Below are 26,329 nucleotides of genomic sequence, written 5' to 3'. Positions count from 1 at the left end.
CTTATCCGCAGACGAGGTACTAGATGACGGTGAGCTCACTTGAAACGTATTGAATATTTTAGGGCGATCCATGGTACGTGAACGCCAGCAGCAGTACCAAGAAACACGACGACATCTACATTGTGGTGAGGGAGTACCACTTTTTGAAGTACATTAGACGGATTTGAGCTAGTCGAAAGTCAGGATACTCTTATTGCATCATGTGGATAATGATACCCTTAAAAATTTAACTTAAAGAAGACTTCGGGAGGAGCATAGTCCTAGGTGTGGGCGGCACTGCACAAGGAGGTAATTTTTGCAAAGAACTTAAAACGAACTATTAAAAGTTTAATATATACAGTGAAATCCTTCGAATGCTTAGACTAATACAATATAAGGGGTAACTATTCATCATCTATAGATGCAGAGCTTCACTTTCTAAATCCGTTTATCAGAGACCTGTTACGACTGGAGCGAGTGGCTCGGCAGCCACATGCGTTTTCCACAACATCCTCAAGAGCGTGGCGTCCAACTCCCTCTTCTGATTTTCTGACATCTGACTCACCAAATCTGAGGTTATTGTTTCAAGGTGGCGCAGCTGACCAAGAAAATCTGGAACCGAATGTATGGAAGTATGCGCCGACTTTTCTACAACCGTTGATTGCTCCCCGGTCGTCGATGACAGTACGAGCGACCGAGCCGAAACAAGCCCGTCCGGGGATTCGGTCGACCATTGTGGGACTGCCCGCTTGGGATTCAGTCGCTGAATCGGAAGATTCGAAGGTGGGTCCTGAAACTGCTGCGCTAGTAGAACGACTTCGCGACCATCCGAAGGCGTGGACAACGTAGTTCGAGAGCTTCTGCGTTGAGAAATGGACGAACTTGAACGGGAAGCTATGAACATTAGTTAGCATAATCGAAAGTAGTAAATATAATTCATGTCACGACAACAGCATGGATGTGGTCCTCTGACGGTGCGGTAGTGACAATGTAGTACCATTAGAATTTTGCAAAGTATCTGAATACCTCTCAAGCGAACCTCGAACCGGCGACGACTGGATCTCGTCCTCCTCATCGTCATCAACTCCAGTGCATATTGACGGGGATAAACTAGGCTTTTTGGGAGCCTCATTGTGTTTTGTAGATGAAAGGCACATCCGCGACGGAAGAGATGATGACCTAGAGACTCGAGCTCTCTTTGTAGGTGTCTCATTAGGCTCTACTGGAGACGAGTCTGTAACGGTGTTAGTCGGAGCTACTGAGCCAAATATCAGAACGAAACGCACCGCCCGACTCTGAAGACAGCGAAACAAGTTTAGAACGGTTACGCTTGCGACGAGCTATGAACTGCTGTTAATAAAAGCACCGAGCATTAATTCCCAACGTCTTCGCATACCCAATATCAGATCAGCCATCTCATCATCCTCCATTGCAAAACACTCACGCTTGATCCCGAGGGCTGGTGTAGGAGTAATAACAATGGCGTTGGGATCGCTGCTGACGATGATACAGTCATTGATAGAACCTTGTCGAACGTGTGTGTTTCCACTAATCTTTTCAAAATCGCCTGCCGACTTTTGCTGCTTGGACTTTCGACCTCTCTTCTTGCACCTCTTATCATCAGCGATGGTGGCATTGTCGGATTGATCAACGTGTATAGCCGCCAATAATGGGGCCGGATATGATACCGAGGGGATACTTGCAAAACTTGAAGAATGAACAGAGGCTGCCGCTTTGGCTGGTGTTGACACAGCCGAATTGTCAGATTGTGCACTCAATCGTTTTCGGACCCGGCGACGAGTAATTTTGGCTCCTTCATCCGGCGACGGAAAGGCGCGCTGGGACGTAACGTCGTCTTGAGAATCAGCAACAGACAAGACGGCTTCTGCTGCGGATGTACCTTCGACCCAACCCTTTTCAGTAGATGTTGGCCCCTGAGATAGTCCTGGCTGCGTCAGACAGAAGAAGTTGCCCTCATTGCATGGCTCGTACATGTAGCCACCATTGCCTTGAGTTGCCAATTGGGACGCGGGAATCACACCGTCTTCCGGTTCGCGACTATATTCAACATGCTTGCCGTCTGATGTTGACTTGTGCAAGCCTGCTGGCCCCTGAGACTCGAAAATAGGCTGAGTATCCGCCAGAGCATCGGGGAGCATTGATTGTACGGATGCATATGATACAATAATCCCCTCAGTGACTGGAGCAATCCTTGATTCCTGATTTGCTGTCGTTGGATTGTGCTGTCTGATGGCTGACTCAACTGCGACCGCCTCCATAAAGTCACGGCGATTGACGTCCTCTGCCTCAATGTCGACTTCTTCATTCCGAGACACTCGCACTTCTCGAGCAGCATTTGCCTGAACATCTTCCTTATGACCGACATGCAACTCATTGCTTGCGGTTATAATACTCTTGAGGTCTTCGTCAATCTCAATGGTGTCGCAATCCCCAAGTTGATCAATATCGACCTGGGAGCTGGACTTACGGGCGACTGACTGTTGAACGGAACTTTCCATTCTTATTGGCTCCTCAATACTGACATCGCTCGCAGAAACAGCAAGATCCCGCATAGGCATTGCACCTGATCTAGCAGCTTTATTGGTAAACTCGAGAGACGGACATATAGAGTGACATATGTCTTCAAGAATCGGCTGCGCAGAAGATCTGCTGGGATTAGCGGGTCGGCAATGAGGAGTAGCCTCTGGAGCAAATACTTTCGGGTCCACGGCGTCGGCAATCACAGCAAGTACTTCTGTAGTTTGCTCACTCGACTTGTGAAATGAGATTTGTGGACCCACTTTGATTGACTGATTGTCGATCTCCATTGGATGCACTTCAGCATCGGCGTGGACAGATTTATGCAACGCAAAATTAGGCACAGCGTGCGACTCAGGATCGGCTATAATTGCAACAGATTGCGAACTACCTAACGCGTGTGACTTAGGACTGCGTCCATCCGCAGCTGTTGCCTCCTGCAACCTCGTGGGAGCGTAGTTCTCTTTAATGTGGCTGGCAGATTGTGATCTCCTTTCCGCAATACTTTGCATCTCTTGTTGTGCTTTCTCGTTGATGTTCGCAATGCTTTCGTCGACGATCTTCTTCCTCTTCGCATCTGTCAATGTATTTTTGGCCGTTCTTATCGCAAGGCGAAGTTGCAAAATATCGGGCCCCATTTGATCGGGTTGTAACACATTGGTACACGCTGCCAAGCTCGTGTCTGCGAAAATGGACATGTTTGAGTTTAAATAAAATATAATGATGGGCATGATCTCAGGAGACAAAAGTATCGACATCGATGATTGAGCCCGATTGGTAATCGTCTTGCAAACAGATATATGAAATTCAAAGAGCTCAAGCTGAAGTTAGCACCCAAATCTGTTCAAACACCAAGCAACACCCCGAACGTACAGGTCTATTGAATTCCACAATCTTCGCCATAAGATTGTGGTTCTCTGGTCCACAACATATCTCAATATAGTAAGACTTCGTCATGGATATAAAGCTGGCGTCATCAACAGATTGTAGGGTGGAAATAATCGAAATATAGAAACTTTCATCGACGGCAGATTTCTTGCCACAGGTGAGCTGCCGTACTTCTTTGAACGCAATTTGCATAAGGTCGCCAATCAATCTTGTGCTTCTATGAAAATCAGGTTATCTGCAAGAAAATCAAGCCAGAGAGTGGTTTACTGTTCCATAAGGTCTCTTTCTTTAGAGTCATTCCGATAGTACTTTATGACGAGGGCCTGCAACTGCTTAATCATGGCGGTGAGAGTAGCATACAGCTCCGTAGTGCCACGGGTCGTCATGTCATCTTGCATATACCGCATGAAACTCTCAATAAAATCCATTCCATTTTCTTCATTTTTGAAGATCGAGACAGCCAGACTGGCGATATCGCTGTCGTACGCATAACTAGGAAACATTAGCATATCGATACATACATAAAGATGTACTTACCGATGAGCAGATAACAGAATAGCATTCTTCAGTTCCATCTCCATGTCGCCGTCATCCACTACTGAGGACTGAGAGGTGTCATCGTTCTCGGCGTACAGCAAATCCACGATATATTTAGCAAGTACAGCCCAACATCGTGCTTTCTTATCCGATCCGTCAACGAACCTTTTCCTGGAATTTGCAATGACCCCCGGATCTCCTCCCAATGTAGTAGCCTGCAAAGACATAGCCAGGAAACTAATACTTTTACGGCGAGACGAGAAGGCGGTAAGAGCTGACTCCACTATTGCCTTCATGGCAGTGATATACTCCGACATATTTGACTCGCTCACCGGGACTGAGGTGAGGTAAACCCCCCATAATCGCACCAGAGGAGAGTGAACGTTCAACGATGACCCCGTGCCACTATTGTCCAGGATTGCTCTCGAAGATGGCGATCCTGCGGGAATGAACTTACCATATTCGTCAGAAGCAAATGGCTTCTCGGCAAGAATGATCATGCCGAATGTCTCCATTGTTGATAGCATGAGAAGCTTAAATGTCGCTGGGTGCAATGTTAGCAATGTCGCGATAACTGCAGGAGACAATAGCATACTTGGCTGCATATCTGACTTCCTGACATAGGTTTGCACGTAGTTGCATATGCTTGCAATAGACTCGACTGATTCGGCAGACTGTCGAACCTCCCTCTTTGTGATTGACTGAATGTTCTTCAAAAAGGCGGACCAAACCTGCATGGCCAACTCTCTATCCGCCGTTGTCGATGCTTTGTCAAACACCTTGGCAATTGTCTCAAGAACCAGCTCCGTCTTCGCTCTAGTCCACTTCGCGTTCAGTTTAGGAATGTCGCTCAGAGACATGATTCCAAAGCACAATTCCGGCTCAGTCCTGGCTGGACTTGTCTTGCTGGAGGCTGCTAGCAACGCATGCAGTAAGGTAGCTCCAAATGCAAACGTTGAAGGGTTATGAAGACAGCTATCGCGAATCACAGGTATGACAAGCTGATTCCAAGTGAAGTCGCATTGCCGCATTGTAAATTCTGTTGCAGAGATCTGCGAAGTAGAGACACCTGGCCGCATAATGAGACAGATCATTTTAGAGAACGTGACTGTGAGAGCGCTAATGGTCTCCGGTTTGTTATCCTGAAGAAACTTAAAGACGGTCAAGAGAATAACTGTTCGTCGTTTAGAAATATCTGAGTCAGCACCGATAATGGGTGTCGTTAACCAGGCATATGCCAGTTTCTGCCATGCACATATTGCCCTGGCGCGTACCGCGACATCTGTGGAATTAACACATTTTCGAAACACATCGAGCCACTTATTAAGATATGTCCACTTATCCAACCGCTCATCACGGCGTCGCCCCCAGGCAATTAGCACGACAATAATGGATTCCCAAACCGAGAGAATGTGCTCTTCGTGCTTATTGTTGAGAAGGTCCTCAATATTATCGTAGCACTCGTCAAACAAAGTCTTGGTACCATCGTCACCAGCTACCGGAGACTCATCCGAACCTTTTGGCATATTGAAAGCGTCATGTACAACCCGGCTGAACTCCTTCACACCAAGAAATATTCGCGAGGCGATCCGAAGAGGTAAGACAGCTTTGTTCTGCATTGCACTAGACTCACTAAAACTGGCTCGAAGTACCAAAGGAACCCATTCGGATGCCCGCCGTAGCATCACGGCTGGCGTCATCGTAATGAGCGTGCTGAAATTCTGATAACATTGTCCCTCAATACTTCTAGAGCGACTGTGTACACCCATGAGGACATCAAAAACTCGATTAGATAATTCATTATTAAAGAGTCGGGTAAGTCTTTGTGACGCCAGGAAGGAAAGGTGGCAGAGAAGCATATTCTGCACACGTTAGGGCTAAAGACGCTGTCGTAAAATCCACTACGACATACCTTTTTAATATCTGGATTCTCAATCGCCGATATGCTAAGGTTCAAAATCCAGGAGACTGTCTGAGCGTCAATCAGATGCACTACTTGGTCTGAAGAAACCAAAAAGCTGAAAAACTTCAACGCCTGGATCATGACTCTAGATTCACACCCTTCTAAGCTGTCCGATGGAAACTCGATATCGCGCCTGACGTAAGTGACAAGTGCCGTGACCTTGCTAAGCAAAAAACTTGAGTCCGGATATGCCTTGAGACCGCGAAGGGCGTTGTTCAGGTTGAGATAGACATCCAACTTCGTATGACTATCATTGGCTTCGAGGGCGGCGCACATTGTCTCCAACATGGCTGTAAAAGATGGATAACTTTCTAAACCAAACGAAACGGCAGGCGAAGATGTTGCAGGCGAAGAGATTGACAGAGACGGCCGCGACTTAAGAATTGACTTGCGGTGAACGGGGGCAGCGCACATTGGTGTCTTGGGCGATGATGCATCCATGGTGACGGGAGACAGCGAAAAATTGACGCGCTTTTTCGGCTTAGGCAACGACGATGGTGGTTCATTTTCTTGATTACACGCCCGGGACGAAGCGTCAACGGATGGAGAAGATGAAAGGTGTGAAGAATAAGAAGGCGCGTGAGTGAATGTGTAAAGTACCGGGAGGGCAGTAGCAAGCGGGGACATTGGCGCCTTTAATGTCACTGTTAAGGCGGCCGACAAACCGACTAAGCAAAAAGAGCAAATGTATAATCGCGAAAATCCCTGGAAATGTCAAATTGAAGCGGAGAACGAATAGGGACAGGTGGTAGAAGGTGCTGTGAAGTGGAACAGTATAATTGTGACGCGACCCTTTTACCGGAGATTCGGGTGATTTGACGCGATCTAGCACGCGCCGCAGTGTGAACAAGACGCGTTTGCGCCTGGAATCTACCCGTTCCACACTTCATTTTTCAGTCACGGGTTTAGCTTAGCTGGAGTATCATTACAGTGACCACTGGTCAATATTTGTAATATGAAATTAATTATCTAAGGTAGTACTATTAGTTAGTCTTGATTTATTGGCACACTGTACGGCAGTACAATTGCACCACTGTATATAGCCGGACATTTAGCTTAAACTAGGCAAGAACATTTTTATTATGCCACTTCAATAAATCCGACTAATATAATACAATGAACATGAAGATCTTCGATTTACCGGACACGCCCAGTGGCTCTGCTGAAATACATATTTGGCATATCTCCCAAATATGACACTATTTTGGAGCACTAGCTGCACTCAGCCTGCGCTCTTTTCGGAATATTCTCTTCGGTGCTGAGGCACCCAACATAACTGCCGTATCTGTCGAATCCGCCAAGTTTGGACAAAAGTCTCGCACCCTAGCCTGGTCCTGCGGCCAGAGCCACGCACAGAGCGCCGCTTCGCCTCACACAATCGATGTGAGTCCAATTTGGCTCGCCTTCATCGTCGTCATCCTTATTTCTTCCACCCAAACTACAAACCCACTGTCCTCCCGCCTTCACCCCTTTTAGTGTTAAATTTCCTGCTGACGAGTGATAATGGCCGGTGCTCGCGATTCTTCTTCTGGCACTCGATTTGCCCAGTTCAAGCTAGTGCTTCTAGGTACGTTTATTGCTCTTTGCCAGGGAAATACAATATCTCTTCTATCGTCCATATCTGTGTATCGCTGCGTATTGTACACTTGCAGCTTATGGCTGACTATCTACGCCTTGTTGTTTCTAAGTAAACTAACACTGTTGTTTAACAGGCGAGTCGGCCGTTGGAAAGGTGTGCTAGTCTGTTTATTGAGCCTGCTTTGCTGCGATAACTGTTATTGTAATATGTCTCGGTACTGACTGTGACTGTGTCAGAGTTCACTAGTCTTACGGTTTGTTAAGGTATGTGGCAGTTATCATATGTTGCAGTTAATGAGTGGAGTGATGCTAGTTGGAGTTGGTAGCATTTTTGGAAATTTCACTGATTCGGTGTGGCCAGGATCAATTCGACGACTACCGGGAATCGACTATCGGTGCTGCTTTCCTTACCCAGACCATTGCTCTTGATGAGTCAACCACTATAAAGTTTGAAATCTGGTACGTAGTCTCGCATTTACTCGCTGACAGTTGATTAGCAGTGATTGACAAGTGTCTTGGGATAGGGATACGGCTGGACAGGAACGTTACAAATCGCTAGCGCCAATGTATTATCGAAATGCAAATTGTGCAGTAGTTGTATACGATATTACTCAGGCGGTATGTGATTGTGGTGACAGTCAAGTCATGTTTGGATACAGGTTAATTTGTTGAAGTCCTCTCTAGATAAGGCGAAGTCGTGGGTTAAAGAACTTCAGCGACAAGCTAATGAGAACATCATTATTGCTCTTGCTGGAAACAAACTCGATCTTAATGCCAAGAGACAGGTTGAGACTAGCGTATGTGTATACTTTGTGAATAGGACATTCTTTGCTGAATGCTAACCACTCGACAGGTCGCTAACGCGTACGCTCGAGAATCTGGATTGCTGTTCTTCGAAACGTCTGCAAAGACTGGAGAGAGTGTTACGGAATTATTTACTGCTATTGCAAAGCGTCTGCCTCTTGAGACCGCGTCTACACGAACTAGAGCTGCTCCAAAGGGAGTCGATCTTTCTCGGCCAAGTCGACGAGCGCCAGCTCAGAGCAACAATGGTTGCACGTGTTAGATGACGTGATTTTCTGCAGCATTTAAATTAATTTGCAAAGACCTAATTTTACGAGAAGTTATTGCAGCACAATAAGTACGCATATATGGTGGGTGGCAACATATGACAACTGTTGAATGGGGGTTTGAAGTAAATAATAGTTTGTATGAGATAAATATTGTTAGAACAGTGTATTACCAAGAGCGGTTTGTCTCGAGTGTGACAGCAAAGGTTATTCGCTATGTGCCTGATAATATTTTAACATGGTAGTGGTGTTCCATTGATTTGTTTGTGTTTCAATCGCCTAATTTTGTCGTTGATGTTTCTCTGTTTGTTCTTGTTTCTTTGTTTATGGTTGCCAATGATAGAATATTGTCTCAGCAGTGTTTACTAATTCTACTTTGTTATTGTTGCACACAGTCTGCTATAAAACCCTTAATTCGGAATTCGCATTCTTCCTCTAGAAGGCACTTTGACGCAGGGTCCCGGTCCACCTCATGCTGGCGCAAGTTATACGACACCTATAACGTGGGCCAGCCGCAAACGGTCGTGCATCCAATGCCTTGATAGTTGATACCAACAGATTGAACGTATTACTCGAAGTCGAATTTTAAAACGATTTTGCACGCACATGTGTGATTACCAAAGAAAGCTGAGTTACTCAATGCTTAGCTTTCGGCTTGGTATGCTGGATAGTTCTCTTGGCCGCGTTCCAAGACGGATCTCTTAAAACAGAGGAATTGTAGACTATTGCTGCCTCTATTATTATCCGAGAGATCACTATAGCTTGCTTAATTGTGGCCTGCCTGTGTTACATAAGACAAGATAAGTTTATTTATCTGAAGTTCCATTTGGGGCTCTGAATCGCCGAGTTATCTTAATATAGCTCTTGACACATGCAAAAATATCTTTGTGCCATATGCAATTCTCAGTGGCCATGAGCCCTTCGAGTTTTTTAGATACTGGTAATTTTAAAAGTAAAGCTCACTATCTTCAGTCATGGGCAATTAAAAAGTAAAGGCTCAATATCTTCAGTCATTTAGACAATATTATCAGATATGCCTTCCCTTCGTCTCAATGCAAACAAAGTCCCGTAGGACGAGATAACGCCGACAATTACGTAAGACATGACCCAAATCCAAAATGAGACATTTGGACGTTGCCATAGCGGACGCGAATTCATTGGGGACGCAGTTGCGCGGCGTACTGGCGTAATAGCATACTCCGACTTAACTGCCGCCATGTCATTCATATCATTACTATCATTTGGTTGACGCCCATCAACTGATGTATTGACAGAGACTGACCGTCGGAATAAGCTCGGTCTTGCAAACCGCACCAAATCTTCAGACGACCAGGATGACGACTCCGCATACGCCGACGTATTGGAAAGCAAAGGGACCTTTCTGCTCGGATCAGGAGGGACAGGACCAGGTGAAACACCAGGATTATTTGATGCAGAAGGCTGTGGAGACGTACGTGAATGCCAAAGCGAAAATAAACTAGACGATGTGCCAGTAGATGACGGCGATGATCCTGTTGATGACCATGGCGATGAAGCCATACTTGAAGCACCTGAAGACTTCCGTCGACGCGAATCGGCGTTGACACCAATCAAATCCAAAAGCTCATCAGCAGACGGCCTCTCGAGCGGAACAGTAGAGAGTAGTTTGCTCAGGAGATCATATAGCTCCGATGGTAAATCACTTCGAACACCGGCCGCTTTAGGTTTATCAAACCCGTTCCATCTCATCACTTCCTCCCGTAATTCGTCGAATTCGTTATCAAAATCGTGCTCGTAAGGTAGTCTAGAGAAACACAAAAAATAAAGGATCATGCCCATAGAGAACATATCCGTCTTGAAAGAAAACTCAGCTAATTCGCCTGTAAGGACATCTCTCAGTAACGTCTCCGGTGCCGAGTACCCGACCGTGCCAGTCGCTCCAGTAGCATCTCGTTTAGTACCTTCCCGTTGGCCTTCGCCGAAGTCGCTCACAAGAACTCGTGGCAAAGCTCCAGGTACGCCGGCACTCTCATTTAGCAGGCAGTTAGACGGCTTCAAGTCCCGATGTACAAACCCATGTTGGTGAAGATGGTTCAGGCCAGAGGTTATGTCGATATAAAATGATCCAATTTCCTCCAAAGTGAGATACTTTTTCTTTTGTTCATCTGCGGAGTCTGCCGACCATCGAGATAGCCGCCTAGCTCGCATTTTGAGTTCTGATTTTGTTAGATTCCTATGGACGAGACCGGATCTCTTGTTAACATAATCTTCAAGTGTTCCGCAGTTGCAGTATTCCTGCAAAATAAAGACACATGGAACACTTGGTCCAAAATTTGTGAGCTGCGCATTCTCAATCCATACATGATTGTAATTGACAAGATTGGTGTGTGTGAGTCGAAGGAGATTAACCTCATGCAGGACCCGCTCGAGCCATTTATGATCATTTCCGACAGGAATCTTTTTGCACGCAAATTGGCCCAAAGAGACGCCGTCCAGAATGTGCTCCACAAGGTAGACGGCTCCACGACCTCCACGACCCAGCTCACGCTCAGTAACAAAAAAGCGCTCGAAGTAACCCTCACTATACGCGGAGGACGATATTCCTGATTTGGCTGCGTGTATATCTGGTAACGCACTTGATGACGATGCGTCAACTATCGGCATATCAGTAGGCGATTGTGTTGGCGTTGACGTGACGCTTGCATCGTGCAAGAGCTTGAAATAATGCCTGTCGACAAAGGTTCTACCGCTTCTGGCTCTGCCGTCTAGGTCGTCTGATCTAACCATGTGAGGACTATGCCGCCCGTGTAGACCATTTGAACGACCGACAAATACATTCGATCCAGATGAGTCAGTAATCGTAGACGCACCACGACCGCAATACGGACAGGTATCATCGAACTGAGGTCTATGACCGCTACTGGTTTGTTGCCGTGACCTGGACGATGACGGCGCCTGCTGAAACCAATGAAGTTGTGAATTAGCTCTTGGGCTTGATGGACGATTGACTATCGAAATATCACTGCTGTCAGTGACGGGCTGTGCTAAAGTGAGGTCGCGATGGATGGAAAGTTGTCGCGAGTCACGGTCTAACAGCACAACGGCGCCACGGATGGGATCATGCCTAATAATAAGTTAGAAGGCTAACTAGACCAAGATGCACTTATGACCCACAGGACTATGCTTTGGCTCTGGTCTCCATTGTATGGTACGATAGACATCTTAAAGTGCTCTATTATGGCCAATATCGCATTTGGAAATGCGAGTATCTCCACCTGATCAATGTGGAATGTTTACTAAGAAATCCGACACTCTATTTCAACGCCAATGCTTAATAGGTTAGATCATCACTAGTATCCACAATGCAAGTGGACATCTCAAGCGGATCACTATCGGGCTGCTATTAAATACTCTATGGAGATTTAGTTCGCAAGACCTGCCGACAGCCGATGATCGTGAGAGAGATCTGAGAACGCAGCAGCCATCACAAAAGTCACAAACTTAAAACTAACCCCCAAACAAAAACATAGCGAACTTAACCCCGATGACGTCATCGCTCTGACACGAATAGCAAACTGGTGGGGTTCCACTCTTCGATCTCTCATCGGCCACATTTATTCATCACTATCGCCCGAGTGCACGATTCCAATGCCATAATAATTGCCAAGCTATGCCTTCGACAGCAGTCCAATTTGCCCCACTGCGGTCTTTCGTGGATCCCTCCTTTTTCTCGGTTTTGACGGCAAAGAAGTTGAATGAGTACCGTCTAGATGCGTCGGAAAAGCCATTAATTGGGCTGTACAGCATTCCTGTCTCTACTTCTGCGAGTAGTAGTGGAATAGTTACATTAGACGGCGGTTCTTTTGATGAGACTGCAAGGTAATACTCAATCTCCTATATTTAAAGTGCAGACTGATCCTTGATAGTCGTATATCCGACCATGATTGTATTGCCAATGGGACATTACTGAACCTAAATACTATTGAAGAATTTAAGCAGTTTGATAAGAGTCATCTCATTCATGAGGAGGGGAAGAAGGTAAGCCGAAGATTCACTTTCCTCATTTTCCAGGCCCACAACTGACACATTTAAAGATTTTTGACGCAATTCAGGAGGGTGAAATCATCAAGACACCTTCGAAATTATGCTCATTTTACTTAATCACTTTTTCTGATCTGAAAAAGTACAAGTTTTACTATTGGTTTGCGTTCCCCGCTGTTCATTCAGATTGGGCCGCTGCAGAAGTAGATTCTGTCGTACCAGTGGGATTGGAAGCTAGTGAGGTCTTGACGATTGCCATCACAAGTTGGCGTAAATCGGTTGATAAGAAATTGCATGGGTTTTTCTTATTAAAACAAACCTCAGGAGAGTGGAAAGTCGGCAGCCTAAGCGAATGGGCCCATTTTTGGGATGATGCAGATACAAGCGCAGTACGTGCATGGCTAGATGATATCTAGAAAATGTTTGATAACAGGTGAGACTAGATCACAGTCGGTTTCATCGATACCTCAGCGTTTCCGAACCATCCAGGATGGCCACTTCGCAATTTCCTGGTCTTTTTAAAGCATCAGGGATTGTTGCGGGTGAAAGTTCTATGCTTTAGAGATCTACGGACATTGTCTTCCGAGTCACGCAGTATATGGATGCAGTTTGAAAGGAGCGATGTGACAGGTACAGATGAGCAACTGCGGACCACTGGATGGGAGCGGAATTCTCAAAATAAACTCGCTCCAAAAATGTCAGACCTAGCTCCGCTGATGGATCCCAAGAGGTTTGTCAACTTACTTTTGGTCGTCGTGTAAGTGTCCTTCTTTGGCTGACAGAGCTCTAGACTCGCGGACCAAGCTGTTGATCTGAACTTAAAACTTATGAGATGGAGAATTGCTCCTAATCTTGACATTGACAAGGTTCAGCGTACAAAGTGTTTACTACTAGGAGCCGGAACACTAGGTAGCTACGTCGCTCGAGCTCTTATGGTAAGATTTGGATAGTGTTGCTAATTGCGGAGAGACTGACGATGCTAGGGTTGGGGTGTCCGGCAAATTACGTTTGTTGACAATGCCACGGTGTCGTTTTCTAATCCCGTACGTCAGCCACTGTATAACTTTACTGACTGCCTAGAAGGAGGAGCGGTAAAAGCCACGCGAGCGGCCGAAGCTTTGAAAGAGATCTATCCTGGGGTGGACAGTGTGGGGTATTGCTTATCAGTTCCTATGGCTGGACATCCAGTCTCTAACGAAAAGTCGCAAAGATATGAATACGAAAAGCTGGTAGAGCTTATTGACGCACATGATGCAATTTTTTTACTTATGGACAGCCGAGAGGCTAGGTGGCTTCCTACTGTAATAGCCTGTGCGAAGAGGAAAGTCGTAATTAATGCTGCTCTGGGTTTCGACAGCTACGTCGTCATGCGGCATGGTGTACGGGACACTACAGGCCACGAGCGTCTAGGATGCTACTTCTGCAATGATATTTTTGCACCATCGGATAGCTTGACAGACAGAACATTAGACCAGATGTGTACTGTTACGAGACCGGGAGTAGCGTTAATTGCGTCCGGTTTGGCTGCAGAGCTATTTGTCTCCATAATACAACATCCGTTGGGCCCAGAAGCACCTGCACCATCCGCTGCGTCTAAGAACTCGGACGGAAACGGTAAATTCCAGCATCCCCTTGGAGATGTGCCTCATCAGATGCGGGGCTTCCTTCACAACTTCCAGCAGATGAATATTAAAGGCGCGAACTATACTTATTGCTCAGCCTGTTCGAACCCTATTCTACAGGCTTGGGAAAAGGATGGCTGGAGCTTTGTCAGAAATGCGTTGAATGTCCCGAAGTTTGTAGACGAAGTAAGTGGCTTGGCTGAGGTCCAACGTAGAGCTTGCGAAATTGCGGAAGAGGAGGACTGGGACTATGACGATGATGGAAGTGTAGATATGTGAGCGTGGTACCATATAGCTGTTATGTTGGCAATTGTGTATACACCGTAGTTGTTCGTATTGTAATTAGACTGCAAATTAACTATTTTCGTATTACATTCTATTTACTTTCTTGCCCTATGTTACATTGCAGAAGCCCACGATCTTAAATTCACATAATCAAGGGGATATCTGCGAAGAAGCTAGCTCCAGCAGTTCCTCTTTACTCTTGCCAAAGTTATTCACGTCCTTCATAATTTTGGTCCACAACTCACCGTGACGGGGATCTGCCGCAATAAATTTTGCCATAAGATCATTCCGCTCCTGCTCCGTCCCGTACGTTTGTAAAAACTTATTCATCATCGCCCAATGATCGCCAATATCAGAGTCCGCCTTGATAGCCTTTTCAAACCACGACTTGGCTTTGTCCGCTCTTCTCTCGGACCAGAATAATCTTGCAATAGCGGCAATTAGAATCGGATCATTCTCACATGTCTTTAAGCCTGTGATAAGCCTTGGCTTACGCTGAGTTCGAGGTTCCATTGAGACGCTTTCTGCCCAGATAGCTCCAGACATTGGGCATTCTTGCAGAGCTCTAGCCAGTAGATTTTTCGCTTGATTGATGTTATTTGCTCGTTTTTCGACTCTAATTCGCTCTAACCATAGCTCTGGTGATTTAGAATTCGCCAGCGCTGCTCGTTCCAGCACAGATCTGCATCGAATTATAATACCTTGTGACTCCTCCAGTCTAGAAAGCAATAGCCAGAGGGTGACTGACGTCGGACAGGATTTCGTGCCAGAAAGATAAGCCTCTCTAGCCTGCGCTATTCGATTATTGACTTCATATATCTGACCCTTCATCATCCAAGATTTCGCTGACTTCGGATAGTAATGAATAGCTTGATTGACAAGCTCTAAAGCGGCTTCTGAATCCTTCAGCTGCCGCTCCAACACAACCGATTTGATCCACACCCTTTCCGTGCCTGCTTCTTGACGCGCGCGAGACAAAAGAAGCCTGGCACGATCATGTTGATTATTCTCAGCCTCGATATCAACAGCCGCAAGCCAAATATCTTCGTCGTTGGGATTATGCTCAAACGCACGACTAAGTACCGAACGGGCACCTTCGAGATCAGAAGATGTAAGTTTCTCCTTAGAATAGAGGAGCCATAAGTCTTTAGATGTTGAACATGCCTCTACAGCTCTCTCTAACACACCAAATAAGGACTCTTTTGTACCATGTTGTTTCTCAAGGTTAGTAGCTTCCCGCCATAACACCTGCACTGAAGGAAACACCCGCAAAGCATATGCATATATCGCCCTGGCTGTCTCATAACAACCTCGTGCAACTGAATTACGAGCGTCATCCAGCCAAATTGCCTCCTGATCTTCTTCCTCGAGACCTTGACCAAGAGTAGACCTAATAATAGCCTGACAAGTAATAACGGCCCCTTCTTTTTCACACTCTTCAGATTCAGTGATCCACTGATCACGTTCTAACATACCTCCACGGCGCTGCAATTCGGCAATACCTCTTTTGATCACTATTTCGACCCTTGCTGGATTTCCGGCATTTTCTTCAAGTTTGGCCGCGGCAATCCAGATCTCGTGGGAAGTACGGACAGCTTGTCTTGCCTTATTTAATACTTTTCGCGCATTTTCATCTGTTTCCAATCGAGCTAATGCTAGCCAAAGATCAACCGATAACGGAATGAGTTCCACAGCGCGAGCTAGTAAAATTTTAGCATTAGTAGAATCTTCTTCAAGATTAACTGCCTCTTTCCACAAAGTAACGCTTTGCGGAATATTCTCAAGCGCTTTTCGAATAACACGCTTTTTCGCGTTGACATCGGTTTCAAGCTTCATAGCTTCCAGCCAAAGTTTGACACTCCTTGGTAGGTTTTGTACTGCCTTCGCGGCAATTATCTTCGCATGCACAGGTTGATTCAGTCGCATATTCTCTAGCCATACATCTTCACTTTTGGGACAGCTATCGCAACCCTGCTGAATGAGTTTTCTCGCCGACGACAGTCTGTTTGATTGTTCCTCCAACTTGGCTATTGCAATCCAGCCATTGGCGTGTTTGGGATCAGTCTTGACGACTGACATTAATAACTCGCGGTTTTTCGAAATGCTACTGCTCTCATCGCTTCGTGCTATGGTACTCGATAAACTGGTTAAATATCCCTTGGGATCGATATTCGTTGTGCCAGACACCGAATCGGTTCCTGCTTGATCTAATCGCATTCCTAGCATCTTATCCTTTGCTTCTGAGATTTGTCGAAAGTCTGTAATAGTACCATCCACAGACGATGTGGTACCATTTGTTGCGTCAATAGCGTTGTCATATGCTGCTTGTCCTCGGCCAGCGAGTACGGAGTCAGGTACTGCATAAAATCGCCTCTCTTGTTGAAGTATTTGTCTGCCTCGTCGATTTCTGCCCGTAAGGTCGCCAACTTCTGGGATGCTGGCCCATTCATAATCCGTTACAGTTGAAAGGGCGCGCTTAAGGTCAGCGAATTGCTTCGACATTTTCGGATTCTTGAGTTCATACTCTTCTTGTTCTCGTTTCTCCCGGGCTTCCCTATTCCAGAAATTAGTCAAAAAAGTGACCTTAATATATCTAATATGAGTAACCGACCTTCTAGCTTTTCGACGAGAATCCATTCGCTCGTCCACCTCCTTATAGATTCTGTCTGCCTCTTCGTCATCTTCATCATAGGTCCCGCTAGCGAAAAGGCCCTCGTCATTTTCATTGTCTCGAAACCTTTCATTGTCATCTTCTTCGTCAACAGCCTCTCCATTCTCCAGAGCTTCTGCTCTCTTAGCCAATGCAGCCTTGATGGCATCCTCTGAAGGGCCCTCGCGTGCTGGACCAATATCAGATCTGGTAGTGAACCCTGTGGCGCCGCGACCTAAGCCAGGGACGTAATTTTCGGGCGCCGGCTCATTCAAAAAGTCCCGACGAGGCGCTGCAAACATTATTATTAATAACTCGGTCACTTCCGACCACAAAAATTAGAATCGGAAGTTCGCTTGGAGATATCTGGAACTGCGATGATCAAGTACAGACTTTGCTGGCGGACGATATAGTCCGGGTAAATCCTAGCCGCTTGTGCATTGTGACTTGGGAGATTTGCAACTCACCTAGGAGCTCTACGAGCACATTTACAAACAGCTCACTTGCAGTAACTACACTGTAACTTAGTGCTGAAGGTATCTACTCTTATGCGAAATTCAAATATTGTGCCGACAAAGCTTCGTAGCGCTGGCTATAAGAGATTAGTACTAGTTGGACTCTGTGACTAGCTTGTGATTAGAAAACTCACAAACGCCTTGTTAAAAAGTTGAAAATTTGGTTGCATCCCCATCGATCCATGCATAGACTGATATTCTCCGCTGCCTCTTACATTACTAAAAAGGATTAATCTTTTCAGTACTGGTACTTTTATTTGTCTCTAAAATGGGTAAGATCACGTCCATGAAACGCAACAATGCATTGGCAGCGGCCAACAGCGCTCCAGTTGAAAGATTGAATATTTTTAAGATGAACACCGGACTCGGTCAGCACATGCTTAAAAACCCACTAGTTGCTAAAGGAATTGTTGATAAGGCAGATATTAAGTCGGCAGATGTTGTTCTTGAAGTGGGTCCGGGTACGGGCAATCTGACAGTCAAGATTTTGGAAAAGGCTAGGAAAGTTATTGCTGTAGAGATGGATCCGCGAATGGCTGCGGAAGTTACGAAACGTGTGCAAGGAAAGCCGGAACAGAAGAAATTGGAAATCATACTTGGAGACGTGATAAAAGCAGATTTGCCATATTTTGATATATGCATCAGCAATACTCCATATCAGATCTCTTCTCCTCTGGTGTTCAAGCTATTGAACCTTCCGCGGCCGCCGCGAGTGTCAATTCTCATGTTCCAGAGAGAATTTGCTATGCGACTTGTTGCCAGGCCAGGCGACCCATTATATTGTCGTCTGAGCGTTAATGTACAAATGTGGTCTACAGTTACTCATATCATGAAGGTAAGCATAATGGCGATTTTCAACAAAACGTTTCTAAAGCATCTTAGGTCGGAAAGAATAATTTCAGACCGCCACCCCAGGTAGAATCATCTGTTGTCCGGATAGAGCCAAAGAATCCTAGGCCACCAGTTGATTTTCATGAATGGGATGGTCTACTTAGAATATGCTTTGTCCGAAAGAATAGAGTAAGTGAATCAATCGAAATTGTCTGAGGACAGGAATGCTTACGTAGTGAGAGTAGACTATCTCGGCAGGATTCAAGTCAACCGCTGTGACAGACATTTTGGAGAAGAACTATCGTACCTATTGCTCTCAGAATGACATTATGATGGACGATTCCGTCAATATCGGTATATTAATCGACAGAGTCTTGGAGGAAACGGAGATGACCAACGAGCGCGCTGGAAAGTGCGATGAAGCCGATTTCTTAAAATTGTTATATGCGTTTCATCAAGTCGGAATTCATTTTGCTTAAAAGGATATTAGCATTCTGGAGTTTGGGAGAATTGTTTGGTCGACATATGACAACGTAATTTTGTATTTGCTGTACCCATAATTTTTTTTCGAAATTGTTAGTGCAAAAATCCATACCAGCAGTCTTCCACTTCCGGCTTCTTATGCACATAACTAATGTTTCATTTCATATGTGTACACTTAAAACTATTCACAAAAGCTAAAATACAATGTGCAGTACCAGTTGTATCAAGTACGGGCCCATGGTGGCGGCGCACTCGGCTTAGGCGGCTGTTGCTGGGCCGATGCTTCAGGAAGATAGAACGGCAAAGCCTGGTATGGCGATTGTCTTGGTGGCCCTGGTGGTGCACGCTCGCGACAATCACGAGCGAAATGGCCAGCATTTCCGCAGATTCTGCAAATGATATTCGCCGTGTAATTTCGCTGATGCGGGCAATCGTACTTCCTATGGCCCAGCTCACCACCTACAAAAGGAATGTTAGTATAGTGAAGAGAAATGCTAGAAAACTGTCTTACAGTTCTGGCAAGCCTGATTTTCGTCGTCTCTCAAAGTGCCGTTCAATGCAGCCAACTCTCGCAGTTGATTGCGCTTTAACTCGTTCTCGCCTTCTGGAATAGAGGCAGCCTATCGAATAGTTAGCAGTGCTTCTTCTGCAACGCTTAAAGATGGATACGCACCGATTCGATAACTTTGTTAACAAGCTTAATGGCCTTTTGCACTTTTTCTTCCGTATCAGCAATAATCAAACAATGGAGATCTTCCTCCAAATTCGATTGATAAGCTGCATCAGATCGACCTTTGCCTTCTTTGACCGAACCTTTGCCACGAATGGCGATCTTCGCCCCTGATTCTTGCTCCATTTTCTTCAGTGTGTTGCCTCTCGGTCCAATTAATTGGCCAACTAGTTTTTATATTAGAATCATGCCATACACTATGACCTCCAAAGGAAAAGTATTAGGACTTACTAAAGTTAATTTCAGGATAGTCGTTAACAGGAACGAAGACCTTTTCCTGCGTCTTGAGAGGTCTTCTGTAATCTGCCGGTGGTCGGAAATCAGGAATTGTTCTCATCGCCTTTTCAACAAGCTTGTGGCGCTCATCTTCAAGCTTCTTCCTGTAACGAAATTCTCTCGTATTGATACGCTTGCCATTGCTGTCATATTGTGGCGGGGGGGAAGGAGATCTATAACAAATGAGCACATCAGACCTATTTACTATCCTATGGCCTTACCGTTCACCGTCTTTTGGCACCACGTCATTGATTCGTAATTTTTGAGAAATCTCTTCGATCCGCAGATTCAATACATAGGCCTACAAGGGTTACTATTCCGCGCCTACACTAAATCATACATAAAGATGCTTACCTCAACCTGTTCAGGGGTCATATTTCCAGTTATACTGGTTGGCATATTGATCAAATTAGCGACATGATTCTCTTCAGCGCCAGCCCAACGATTGCGCTTGCGCTTTCTCGGACCATCATTGTCTCTTGTCGTTGACCGACCACGCTTCTCCTCAGACGCACTTGGCGGGGGTGGCGGCGGTGGTGGCTCCAAATGATCTGGAGGCGGTGGCGGCGGTGGGACTGCGTCAGAAGGCAGCGGTGGTGGAGGTGGAATGGCGTAACCTGAAGAAGGAGGAGGTGGTGGCTTTTGAGTAGCTGGAGGAAGTGGTGGTGGTGGCACAAATGCATCAGGCATTCCACGCCGTCTCGCGCCCAGCGGAATATTATTCGTTCCTGTGTCAAAAGAGAGAATTGGCTATTTAAATAAGCAGAATAAATTGAATATACATACCTGTTATACCGACCATGCTGACTTGTAAATTGTGCACAATAGTGATGTCTCCCGTGGTTCTTTCGGCGAGATTTGACGGCGAACTTTTCTAAGCAATCATTATACTCATGCAATATACTAGAGAGCGTATAATTCAGACCGCTGCTGATTATGGGATTAGGGTTAATTATTACACTGTCTAGAATTTGAGTTCAGGTTCGGGTTTGGCGTTCAGCAAGACTGTCCAATGGCAGCCGACTATTTTCCTCTTCAACCCATAATCACGTTAGCATTAGCATCAAGTTGCATTCATTGTGCTAGCATCTATTGCCTCATTACTTTCGCACGATTTTAGTCATGTCATCTGGATTCGGACTCACTGGTGGCAAAAGTCGATGCTATAATCGTGAGTCTTAGCTGAGTAATTGTATGTATGTATTGCTAATAGTGTATATCTACAACAGTGTGGGTAGACTTGGCGCAGTGCGAGAGCGAATTCAAGAGCGGAGCCATCGAACGATCAGCATGTCAGACTATATTGGCTGACTTTGTTGAGTGCCTGGATCACAAACGAGAGGTATGTAGGCTTCCTGATTTATCTACTACAGGATTAGTGGTCCTAACAAGTACACACGCAGAGAGCTAGGCTCGAGGAGATTCGTGAGGAAATTCTGCGGAAGAATAACCGTGTTCCACCAAGACGGCCCCAGAGAGGATTAATCGCCCTCAACCAAATTGAATAGATGGTTTCACTGTAATGACGGCCGGAGCTGCAGTAACATTACGGGCAGGCAATCATAATTGGGACAGCTTCACGATAGGTGAGGTGTAGGAGCGTCGTTTTAGATATTGTTTTGGATATGTATATAAGAACGGAGTTTTGTAGACTATGTCATTCAATTTCAATGACGTCGGAGTGCTATATCATTTTAGAACGTCACGCCTGGTTTCATACAAATTCCCAACCGGGGGATGAAACACTTTGGTAACAATGCTTTTATTGCTCGGATTTCCATTAGGAATTAGTCGACCTGACCACTATATTCTGTAGGTGCGTTGGTCTAAAATGCTCAATAAACATAGTCCGAATGTATTAACACATACTCTCTGGACGCCAGAGTGCTACCAGAATCGTTTCTTCATATATAACTCATGAAACAAGATAACTAAAGTACTTTTATGACGATTCTATAATCGCACTTCACGATAATCGAATTGAGCTGCTTTTCGATAATGACGTCGATAACTCCTTGGTTACCCGAAGTCCAATGTGGCCAGATGCACGACACTTATAACCCTACATGAAATCCACGTTGTGTTCCAACACCTCCTTGAGCAAACAGATACGGTCGCCGAAATTTTTTTCTCTTCACATCCATCGATTTCAAGTACTGAAATCAATTTCTCACACTACCGTCAATTGCACCGCAGAATACTTATATACCAGTGGTGTATAGATATTCTTTTACTTTGTTTTAAGTCGCTAATAACTTGAATTTTTTGCCCAGCATGGCTGACCAGCAACTTACCGATATCGACGGAGATCAGATCGAGTCCAACTATGATGAGGTCGTTGACTCTTTCGATGATATGGATTTGAACGCCGAATTGCTTAGAGGTAAATTGATAGCTTTATGTTTGCTGAACATCTCCTTGGGATTGGATCGATGATTGAAAGGTGGCGTATAATGTTGGTGTTCGGTCATTACTCTATATTGGCTTGTTCTATATGGGATTGCTCTAGTTTGTAAATCTACTATGGGAATTTGTCACTAACTACCGTATAAGGTATCTTCGCATATGGGTATGTACTATGATGCGGCTATGTTTCGATATTAGCAACCGTCGACGGAACTAAGGTCAATGCAGTTTCGAGCATCCCTCATCCATTCAGCAACGTGCAATTATGCCTGTTATCAAGGGTTAGTATTATATAGTAGTAAAGTAAACTTCGGATGAAGGTCCCTAAGAGAATTTAGGCCGTGATGTCCTTGCTCAGGCCCAGTCTGGAACTGGTAAGACGGCAACTTTCTCGATTTCCGTGTTGCAGAAAATCGATCCGAACATCAAACAGTGCCAGGCCCTTATCCTCGCTCCCACTCGTGAGCTTGCTCAACAGATCCAGAAGGTAGTTGTTGCTATCGGTGACTACACTAACGTTACTTGCCACGCTTGCATTGGCGGTACTGCCATCCGAGACGATGTGCGTATACTTCAAGAGGGTGTTCAGATCGTTGTCGGAACGCCTGGTCGTGTACAGGACATGATTCAACGCCGTGCACTTCGAACTGATAATGTCAAAATCTTTGTCCTTGATGAGGCTGACGAGATGCTTTCTGTAAGTCATGACTGAGAAGCTCATTCCATACGTACGGTAACTGGATTCTAACAAGAATGTCAGCATGGTTTTAAAGATCAGATTTACGATATCTTTCAGTTACTTCCTCCTTCCACTCAGGTTGTTCTTCTTTCTGCTACCATGCCGAAGGAAGTTCTCGACGTCACCACCAAGTTTATGCGTGACCCTGTCAGAATTTTGGTGAAGAAGGATGAATTGACCCTAGAAGGTATTCGACAGTTCTACATTGCCGTCGAGAAGGAGGAATGGAAGCTGGATACTCTCACCGATTTGTACGAGACCGTTACTATCACACAGGCTGTGATTTTCTGCAACACTAGAAGAAAGGTTGACTGGCTTACCGATAAGCTTACTGCGAGAGATTTCACTGTCTCTGCTATGCATGGAGATATGGACCAAGCTCAGCGTGATATCATCATGAAGGAATTCCGATCCGGGTCCTCTCGTGTCCTTATCACCACTGACTTGCTTGCGCGAGGTATTGATGTTCAGCAAGTGTCCTTGGTCATCAATTATGATTTACCTGTCAACAAGGAGAACTATATCCACAGAATTGGCCGTGGTGGTAGATTCGGTCGAAAGGGTGTGGCCATCAATTTTGTCACCAACGAGGATGTTAAGATCATGAGAGGTAAGTTGCAGCTACATGAGGTTGGACACTTCACGAAGGATTGCTAAACCCTGTAATGCTATAGATATTGAGCAGTTCTACAGCACTCAGATCGAGGAAATGCCAATGAATGTTGCCGATCTCATATAACTGTAAAATTACGGATAGTTGACTAATTATCGCTTTGAATTTGTCATTTATTTCCTTTCTTTCATTTGTTAGTTTGTTTGTATGTCAGTCTGGGATGGAGAGGCCGTTCGCGGTAGTCAAAATTAGTGATGACTGTGATAATGAACAATATGAACTAATCGAGCTTATTTCTTGGCGTGTGTTACTTTGTAGTTATAGATTATATCAGACACATAAGATTGCCGGGTTTTGTTGGAAAATGTTGCAAAATATATGCTTATACAATATACTTCCCGTCGCATCGTTTACTGGCATGTTATTACATGAAGTAGGGCTCTCCATATTGAGAAGGACGTGGCAAGAGTACTTGTATGTTTGTAGGTGCAGCATGCAACAGGTTTTCCAAGTCGACAATTTTGGTGTTCTGTTGGACTAGTGTCACAATTCTAATGAATTGTAGTGTGTCTTCAAAAGCTCTAGTTCCTCGTTGAGCCGCACGGCTGCCTTGTCGTTCGCTCTGGAACTGCTGCAGCCACATCATATATCGAGTTGCCGCTGGCGAGATTTCATAGTTTGCAGTATACACAATTTCTCATTTAAAATTCTTTTGCCAGTCGCAAGTGTCCTCTGCCAGAGCTCCCGTTTTTTTTCGACAATAATGGTCTCCAAAGGTATACTTGTCTTCATCTGTCTTTCTCATGAGAGGATGAGTCCAGAAGGCTCTGCGAGGAGAATTTCTTAAGCTAATTTACTCATTTAAAGCTTCTCTGAGACCAATTGTTATTTCCGGACCATCTGGTATGTGTTTATGTATTATTAGGCCGTTATGTATGCTGACGATGACAGGTACTGGCAAGTCGACGCTGTTGAAACGCCTGTTTGCGGAATACCCCGATAGCTTTGGCTTCTCCGTTTCGCGTGAGTATTCATGGACTTGAAAGCAACGGACGTACATAGTTGACGTCAATCCATTCTTTATAGATACAACGAGAAAGCCTAGACCTGGCGAGGAGAACGGAATTGCATATCACTTTGTAGACAAGCCAAGCTTTGAGAAGCTCATAGTGGAGAAAGCTTTCTTGGAGCATGCCGAGTTTTCTGGTAATTGCTACGGTACATCGATTAAGTCTGTCGAGGACGTTGGTACTAAGGGAAAGACTTGTATTTTGGATATTGATATGCAGGTACGTCTGGCATTGCAGAAATTCTATAGAGAGGTATTAATCGATGTATGTCCATAGGGAGTAATCTCCGTGAAGAAAACCACCCTTAATGCTCGATATCTCTTCCTTGCGCCACCCAGTCTCGAGATCTTGCGTGCTCGATTGGAAGGGCGCGGCACCGAAAGTTTAGAGAGTGTGAAGAAGAGAATGGATCAGGCCGAGAAGGAAATGGCATTTGCGGAGACCGGCGCCCACGACAAGATCATTGTCAACGACGACTTGGAGAAGGCATATAAAGATCTCATAGGTTTTATCTTTGAAGAACCGTGATGTTTTGAGTTGCAATGGATTGTTGCTATTGTGGGCAGAATGTATAACTACCATAACGTTGTCTGAAATAGACTTGATATTATAGGAAATAGAAATTTTTGTGGAGAACGGGTTATCTTCGAACAGTTAATACCAGTGGATGACTGCATACCCAAAATACTAAAATATTTATCTACATTTGCCATCAATGGACCATACGGAATGGTTTACCAGGTTCCCACTCCTTCAATGCTTCCCTAATATTGACCCAATACTTTAACGTGACCGTCGAATTCTTTGCTCTCTCGAGATCATGAGTATCGAAAGATTCCTCTACTTCCTTCTCTGCGATACCTATACGGGCCTCTATACTTGAACTCAAATCGGCAGCTTCCTCTTCGGATTGGCAATTCTCAATTTCTTCTAGAAGCTCATACACTTCCATCAGTAGCTCCGGATCCTGTGGCATCTTCCTTGCGGCGTCCTCCTCCACACCCATGCCCACAGATTCCAGCAAATAGAGCGCTCTACTCAATGGCGATGCAAGTGTTGAGTACGCTTTATTCAGTTGCGATGAGGCAGATTCATACTGCGATTTATCTGCGTCTGTTCGTGCCAGATCGGGATGAGTCCTAGACTGCAACTTCAGAAATTCATTTCGAAGCTTCCTTATGTCGACTGCGAATGGCCCATTTGGTGGTGGCCCAGACTTTAAAGTCTGTGGAAATAAAGAGTAATACGACGGCTCTATTTTCTCACTTTTCGAATCTTCGTTGTACATACGTGAAGATTTGCGAAACTCTCTCAGCCACGACTGAGATGTAGATGTGTTCAGAGTTAGGCTCCGTCTGACGGAGGTCCCCTGCCCACCAAATCTTGCGTAATATCGCAATACAATCATCTAGAATGCAATAGGTAACTCACACCAGGAACTGCAAGACAAAGTAGGGAGAGTAATGTGTTATATTTGGCGAACCGATAGACAGAAACATGGAAGTCATCTCTAGTGTCCCAAGTTGCCGCTGTTAG

The 26,329-nt window shown here is 45.2% G+C and overlaps 13 protein-coding genes across 13 annotated transcripts; 6 read left to right on the top strand and 7 right to left on the bottom strand.

Moving 5' to 3' along the window:
• Positions 1-285: 285 nt before the first annotated feature.
• Positions 286-1,341, bottom strand: V1508DRAFT_72066 (uncharacterized protein). Its single transcript, XM_066943027.1, has 3 exons — positions 1,266-1,341; positions 977-1,213; positions 286-873 (listed from the first exon to the last, which is right to left on the bottom strand). The coding sequence occupies exons 2-3, from the start codon at positions 1,134-1,136 to the stop codon at positions 431-433; spliced, it is 603 nt and encodes a 200-aa protein (XP_066796697.1). The 5' UTR covers positions 1,137-1,213; positions 1,266-1,341; the 3' UTR covers positions 286-430.
• On the bottom strand, positions 1,102-3,361 carry V1508DRAFT_72141 (uncharacterized protein). The gene has a single exon (XM_066943028.1). The coding sequence runs from the start codon at positions 3,273-3,275 to the stop codon at positions 1,320-1,322; it is 1,956 nt and encodes a 651-aa protein (XP_066796696.1). The 5' UTR covers positions 3,276-3,361; the 3' UTR covers positions 1,102-1,319.
• Positions 3,334-6,532, bottom strand: V1508DRAFT_403598 (Rap1-interacting factor 1 N terminal-domain-containing protein; the record flags this gene model as incomplete). The annotated part of the gene is made up of 5 exons (XM_066938567.1): positions 3,334-3,622; positions 3,673-3,897; positions 3,943-4,486; positions 4,538-5,804; positions 5,855-6,532. 5 exons carry the CDS (start codon positions 6,530-6,532, stop codon positions 3,334-3,336), a joined length of 3,003 nt encoding a protein of 1,000 aa, XP_066796695.1.
• A 724-nt stretch (positions 6,533-7,256) lies between these two features.
• V1508DRAFT_415001 (ras family-domain-containing protein) lies at positions 7,257-8,962 on the top strand. Its single transcript, XM_066940010.1, has 7 exons — positions 7,257-7,472; positions 7,618-7,637; positions 7,721-7,747; positions 7,845-7,942; positions 8,008-8,101; positions 8,158-8,280; positions 8,337-8,962. The coding sequence occupies exons 1-7, from the start codon at positions 7,409-7,411 to the stop codon at positions 8,547-8,549; spliced, it is 639 nt and encodes a 212-aa protein (XP_066796694.1). The 5' UTR covers positions 7,257-7,408; the 3' UTR covers positions 8,550-8,962.
• Positions 8,963-9,214: 252 nt separating this feature from the next.
• On the bottom strand, positions 9,215-11,974 carry V1508DRAFT_368708 (kinase-like domain-containing protein). The gene is made up of 2 exons (XM_066937416.1): positions 11,707-11,974; positions 9,215-11,656 (listed from the first exon to the last, which is right to left on the bottom strand). The coding sequence occupies exons 1-2, from the start codon at positions 11,751-11,753 to the stop codon at positions 9,568-9,570; spliced, it is 2,136 nt and encodes a 711-aa protein (XP_066796693.1). The 5' UTR covers positions 11,754-11,974; the 3' UTR covers positions 9,215-9,567.
• Positions 11,975-12,143: 169 nt separating this feature from the next.
• On the top strand, positions 12,144-14,575 carry V1508DRAFT_414996 (uncharacterized protein). The gene is made up of 6 exons (XM_066940009.1): positions 12,144-12,411; positions 12,459-12,570; positions 12,627-12,962; positions 13,017-13,303; positions 13,364-13,508; positions 13,557-14,575. Exons 1-6 carry the CDS (start codon positions 12,203-12,205, stop codon positions 14,472-14,474), a joined length of 2,007 nt encoding a protein of 668 aa, XP_066796692.1. The 5' UTR covers positions 12,144-12,202; the 3' UTR covers positions 14,475-14,575.
• Positions 14,510-17,501, bottom strand: V1508DRAFT_414991 (PRP1 splicing factor, N-terminal-domain-containing protein). The gene is made up of 2 exons (XM_066940008.1): positions 17,092-17,501; positions 14,510-17,034 (listed from the first exon to the last, which is right to left on the bottom strand). Exons 1-2 carry the CDS (start codon positions 17,430-17,432, stop codon positions 14,631-14,633), a joined length of 2,745 nt encoding a protein of 914 aa, XP_066796691.1. The 5' UTR covers positions 17,433-17,501; the 3' UTR covers positions 14,510-14,630.
• A 114-nt stretch (positions 17,502-17,615) lies between these two features.
• On the top strand, positions 17,616-19,169 carry V1508DRAFT_455080 (S-adenosyl-L-methionine-dependent methyltransferase). Its single transcript, XM_066942605.1, has 3 exons — positions 17,616-18,480; positions 18,528-18,665; positions 18,722-19,169. The coding sequence occupies exons 1-3, from the start codon at positions 17,914-17,916 to the stop codon at positions 18,953-18,955; spliced, it is 939 nt and encodes a 312-aa protein (XP_066796690.1). The 5' UTR covers positions 17,616-17,913; the 3' UTR covers positions 18,956-19,169.
• Positions 18,925-20,821, bottom strand: V1508DRAFT_461097 (uncharacterized protein). Its single transcript, XM_066942792.1, has 7 exons — positions 20,752-20,821; positions 20,320-20,693; positions 20,187-20,266; positions 19,921-20,138; positions 19,633-19,856; positions 19,471-19,579; positions 18,925-19,418 (listed from the first exon to the last, which is right to left on the bottom strand). Exons 1-7 carry the CDS (start codon positions 20,765-20,767, stop codon positions 19,183-19,185), a joined length of 1,257 nt encoding a protein of 418 aa, XP_066796689.1. The 5' UTR covers positions 20,768-20,821; the 3' UTR covers positions 18,925-19,182.
• A 266-nt stretch (positions 20,822-21,087) lies between these two features.
• V1508DRAFT_396685 (uncharacterized protein) lies at positions 21,088-21,473 on the top strand (the record flags this gene model as incomplete). The annotated part of the gene is made up of 3 exons (XM_066938112.1): positions 21,088-21,136; positions 21,195-21,307; positions 21,369-21,473. 3 exons carry the CDS (start codon positions 21,088-21,090, stop codon positions 21,471-21,473), a joined length of 267 nt encoding a protein of 88 aa, XP_066796688.1.
• Positions 21,474-21,998: 525 nt separating this feature from the next.
• On the top strand, positions 21,999-24,321 carry V1508DRAFT_368694 (P-loop containing nucleoside triphosphate hydrolase protein). The gene is made up of 6 exons (XM_066937415.1): positions 21,999-22,348; positions 22,519-22,534; positions 22,600-22,652; positions 22,710-23,068; positions 23,132-23,720; positions 23,785-24,321. Exons 1-6 carry the CDS (start codon positions 22,240-22,242, stop codon positions 23,847-23,849), a joined length of 1,191 nt encoding a protein of 396 aa, XP_066796687.1. The 5' UTR covers positions 21,999-22,239; the 3' UTR covers positions 23,850-24,321.
• On the top strand, positions 24,312-25,413 carry V1508DRAFT_71455 (P-loop containing nucleoside triphosphate hydrolase protein). The gene is made up of 5 exons (XM_066943026.1): positions 24,312-24,499; positions 24,591-24,626; positions 24,675-24,746; positions 24,810-25,012; positions 25,070-25,413. Exons 1-5 carry the CDS (start codon positions 24,487-24,489, stop codon positions 25,319-25,321), a joined length of 576 nt encoding a protein of 191 aa, XP_066796686.1. The 5' UTR covers positions 24,312-24,486; the 3' UTR covers positions 25,322-25,413.
• V1508DRAFT_414975 (uncharacterized protein) lies at positions 25,323-26,307 on the bottom strand. Its single transcript, XM_066940007.1, has one exon. It carries the CDS (start codon positions 26,199-26,201, stop codon positions 25,506-25,508), a length of 696 nt encoding a protein of 231 aa, XP_066796685.1. The 5' UTR covers positions 26,202-26,307; the 3' UTR covers positions 25,323-25,505.
• Positions 26,308-26,329: the final 22 nt, after the last annotated feature.

Source organism: Lipomyces doorenjongii (genome assembly GCF_038497915.1).
Source record: "Lipomyces doorenjongii strain NRRL Y-27504 unplaced genomic scaffold V1508scaffold_16, whole genome shotgun sequence".
In the NCBI taxonomy this organism is placed as follows: domain Eukaryota; kingdom Fungi; phylum Ascomycota; class Lipomycetes; order Lipomycetales; family Lipomycetaceae; genus Lipomyces; species Lipomyces doorenjongii.
Note: the sequence above shows the minus strand (reverse complement) of the source record. Positions and strands in the feature narration are given on the sequence as shown.

What these genes read in the sequence shown, in the direction of transcription:
- V1508DRAFT_71455 (XM_066943026.1), top strand. An exon ending in TGTTATTTCCGGACCATCTG is followed by an intron (nt 24,627 to 24,674) that starts GTATGTGTTTAT and finishes TGACGATGACAG; the next exon opens with GTACTGGCAAGTCGACGCTG. An exon ending in TTTTGGATATTGATATGCAG is followed by an intron (nt 25,013 to 25,069) that starts GTACGTCTGGCA and finishes GTATGTCCATAG; the next exon opens with GGAGTAATCTCCGTGAAGAA.
- V1508DRAFT_368694 (XM_066937415.1), top strand. Translation starts at nt 22,240, where the DNA reads ATGGCTGACCAGCAACTTACCGATATCGACGGAGATCAGATCGAGTCC. An exon ending in AATTATGCCTGTTATCAAGG is followed by an intron (nt 22,653 to 22,709) that starts GTTAGTATTATA and finishes AAGAGAATTTAG; the next exon opens with GCCGTGATGTCCTTGCTCAG. An exon ending in GGATGTTAAGATCATGAGAG is followed by an intron (nt 23,721 to 23,784) that starts GTAAGTTGCAGC and finishes GTAATGCTATAG; the next exon opens with ATATTGAGCAGTTCTACAGC.
- V1508DRAFT_414975 (XM_066940007.1), bottom strand. Translation starts at nt 26,201, where the DNA reads ATGATTGTATTGCGATATTACGCAAGATTTGGTGGGCAGGGGACCTCC.
- V1508DRAFT_72141 (XM_066943028.1), bottom strand. Translation starts at nt 3,275, where the DNA reads ATGTCGATACTTTTGTCTCCTGAGATCATGCCCATCATTATATTTTAT.
- V1508DRAFT_455080 (XM_066942605.1), top strand. Translation starts at nt 17,914, where the DNA reads ATGGGTAAGATCACGTCCATGAAACGCAACAATGCATTGGCAGCGGCC. An exon ending in CAGTTACTCATATCATGAAG is followed by an intron (nt 18,481 to 18,527) that starts GTAAGCATAATG and finishes AAAGCATCTTAG; the next exon opens with GTCGGAAAGAATAATTTCAG. An exon ending in GCTTTGTCCGAAAGAATAGA is followed by an intron (nt 18,666 to 18,721) that starts GTAAGTGAATCA and finishes TAGTGAGAGTAG; the next exon opens with ACTATCTCGGCAGGATTCAA.
- V1508DRAFT_415001 (XM_066940010.1), top strand. Translation starts at nt 7,409, where the DNA reads ATGGCCGGTGCTCGCGATTCTTCTTCTGGCACTCGATTTGCCCAGTTC. An exon ending in GTTCAAGCTAGTGCTTCTAG is followed by an intron (nt 7,473 to 7,617) that starts GTACGTTTATTG and finishes GTTGTTTAACAG; the next exon opens with GCGAGTCGGCCGTTGGAAAG. An exon ending in TATACGATATTACTCAGGCG is followed by an intron (nt 8,102 to 8,157) that starts GTATGTGATTGT and finishes AATTTGTTGAAG; the next exon opens with TCCTCTCTAGATAAGGCGAA.
- V1508DRAFT_414996 (XM_066940009.1), top strand. Translation starts at nt 12,203, where the DNA reads ATGCCTTCGACAGCAGTCCAATTTGCCCCACTGCGGTCTTTCGTGGAT. An exon ending in TCTTTTGATGAGACTGCAAG is followed by an intron (nt 12,412 to 12,458) that starts GTAATACTCAAT and finishes GATCCTTGATAG; the next exon opens with TCGTATATCCGACCATGATT. An exon ending in ACGTCGCTCGAGCTCTTATG is followed by an intron (nt 13,509 to 13,556) that starts GTAAGATTTGGA and finishes TGACGATGCTAG; the next exon opens with GGTTGGGGTGTCCGGCAAAT.
- V1508DRAFT_368708 (XM_066937416.1), bottom strand. Translation starts at nt 11,753, where the DNA reads ATGTCTATCGTACCATACAATGGAGACCAGAGCCAAAGCATAGTCCT. An exon ending in CAGAGCCAAAGCATAGTCCT is followed by an intron (nt 11,657 to 11,706) that starts GTGGGTCATAAG and finishes ACTTATTATTAG; the next exon opens with GCATGATCCCATCCGTGGCG.
- V1508DRAFT_414991 (XM_066940008.1), bottom strand. Translation starts at nt 17,432, where the DNA reads ATGTTTGCAGCGCCTCGTCGGGACTTTTTGAATGAGCCGGCGCCCGAA. An exon ending in TCTCGTCGAAAAGCTAGAAG is followed by an intron (nt 17,035 to 17,091) that starts GTCGGTTACTCA and finishes TTTCTGGAATAG; the next exon opens with GGAAGCCCGGGAGAAACGAG.
- V1508DRAFT_72066 (XM_066943027.1), bottom strand. Translation starts at nt 1,136, where the DNA reads ATGTGCCTTTCATCTACAAAACACAATGAGGCTCCCAAAAAGCCTAGT. An exon ending in TACTTTGCAAAATTCTAATG is followed by an intron (nt 874 to 976) that starts GTACTACATTGT and finishes TAATGTTCATAG; the next exon opens with CTTCCCGTTCAAGTTCGTCC.
- V1508DRAFT_461097 (XM_066942792.1), bottom strand. An exon ending in GTGCCAAAAGACGGTGAACG is followed by an intron (nt 20,139 to 20,186) that starts GTAAGGCCATAG and finishes CATTTGTTATAG; the next exon opens with ATCTCCTTCCCCCCCGCCAC. An exon ending in TTAACAAAGTTATCGAATCG is followed by an intron (nt 19,580 to 19,632) that starts GTGCGTATCCAT and finishes ACTATTCGATAG; the next exon opens with GCTGCCTCTATTCCAGAAGG.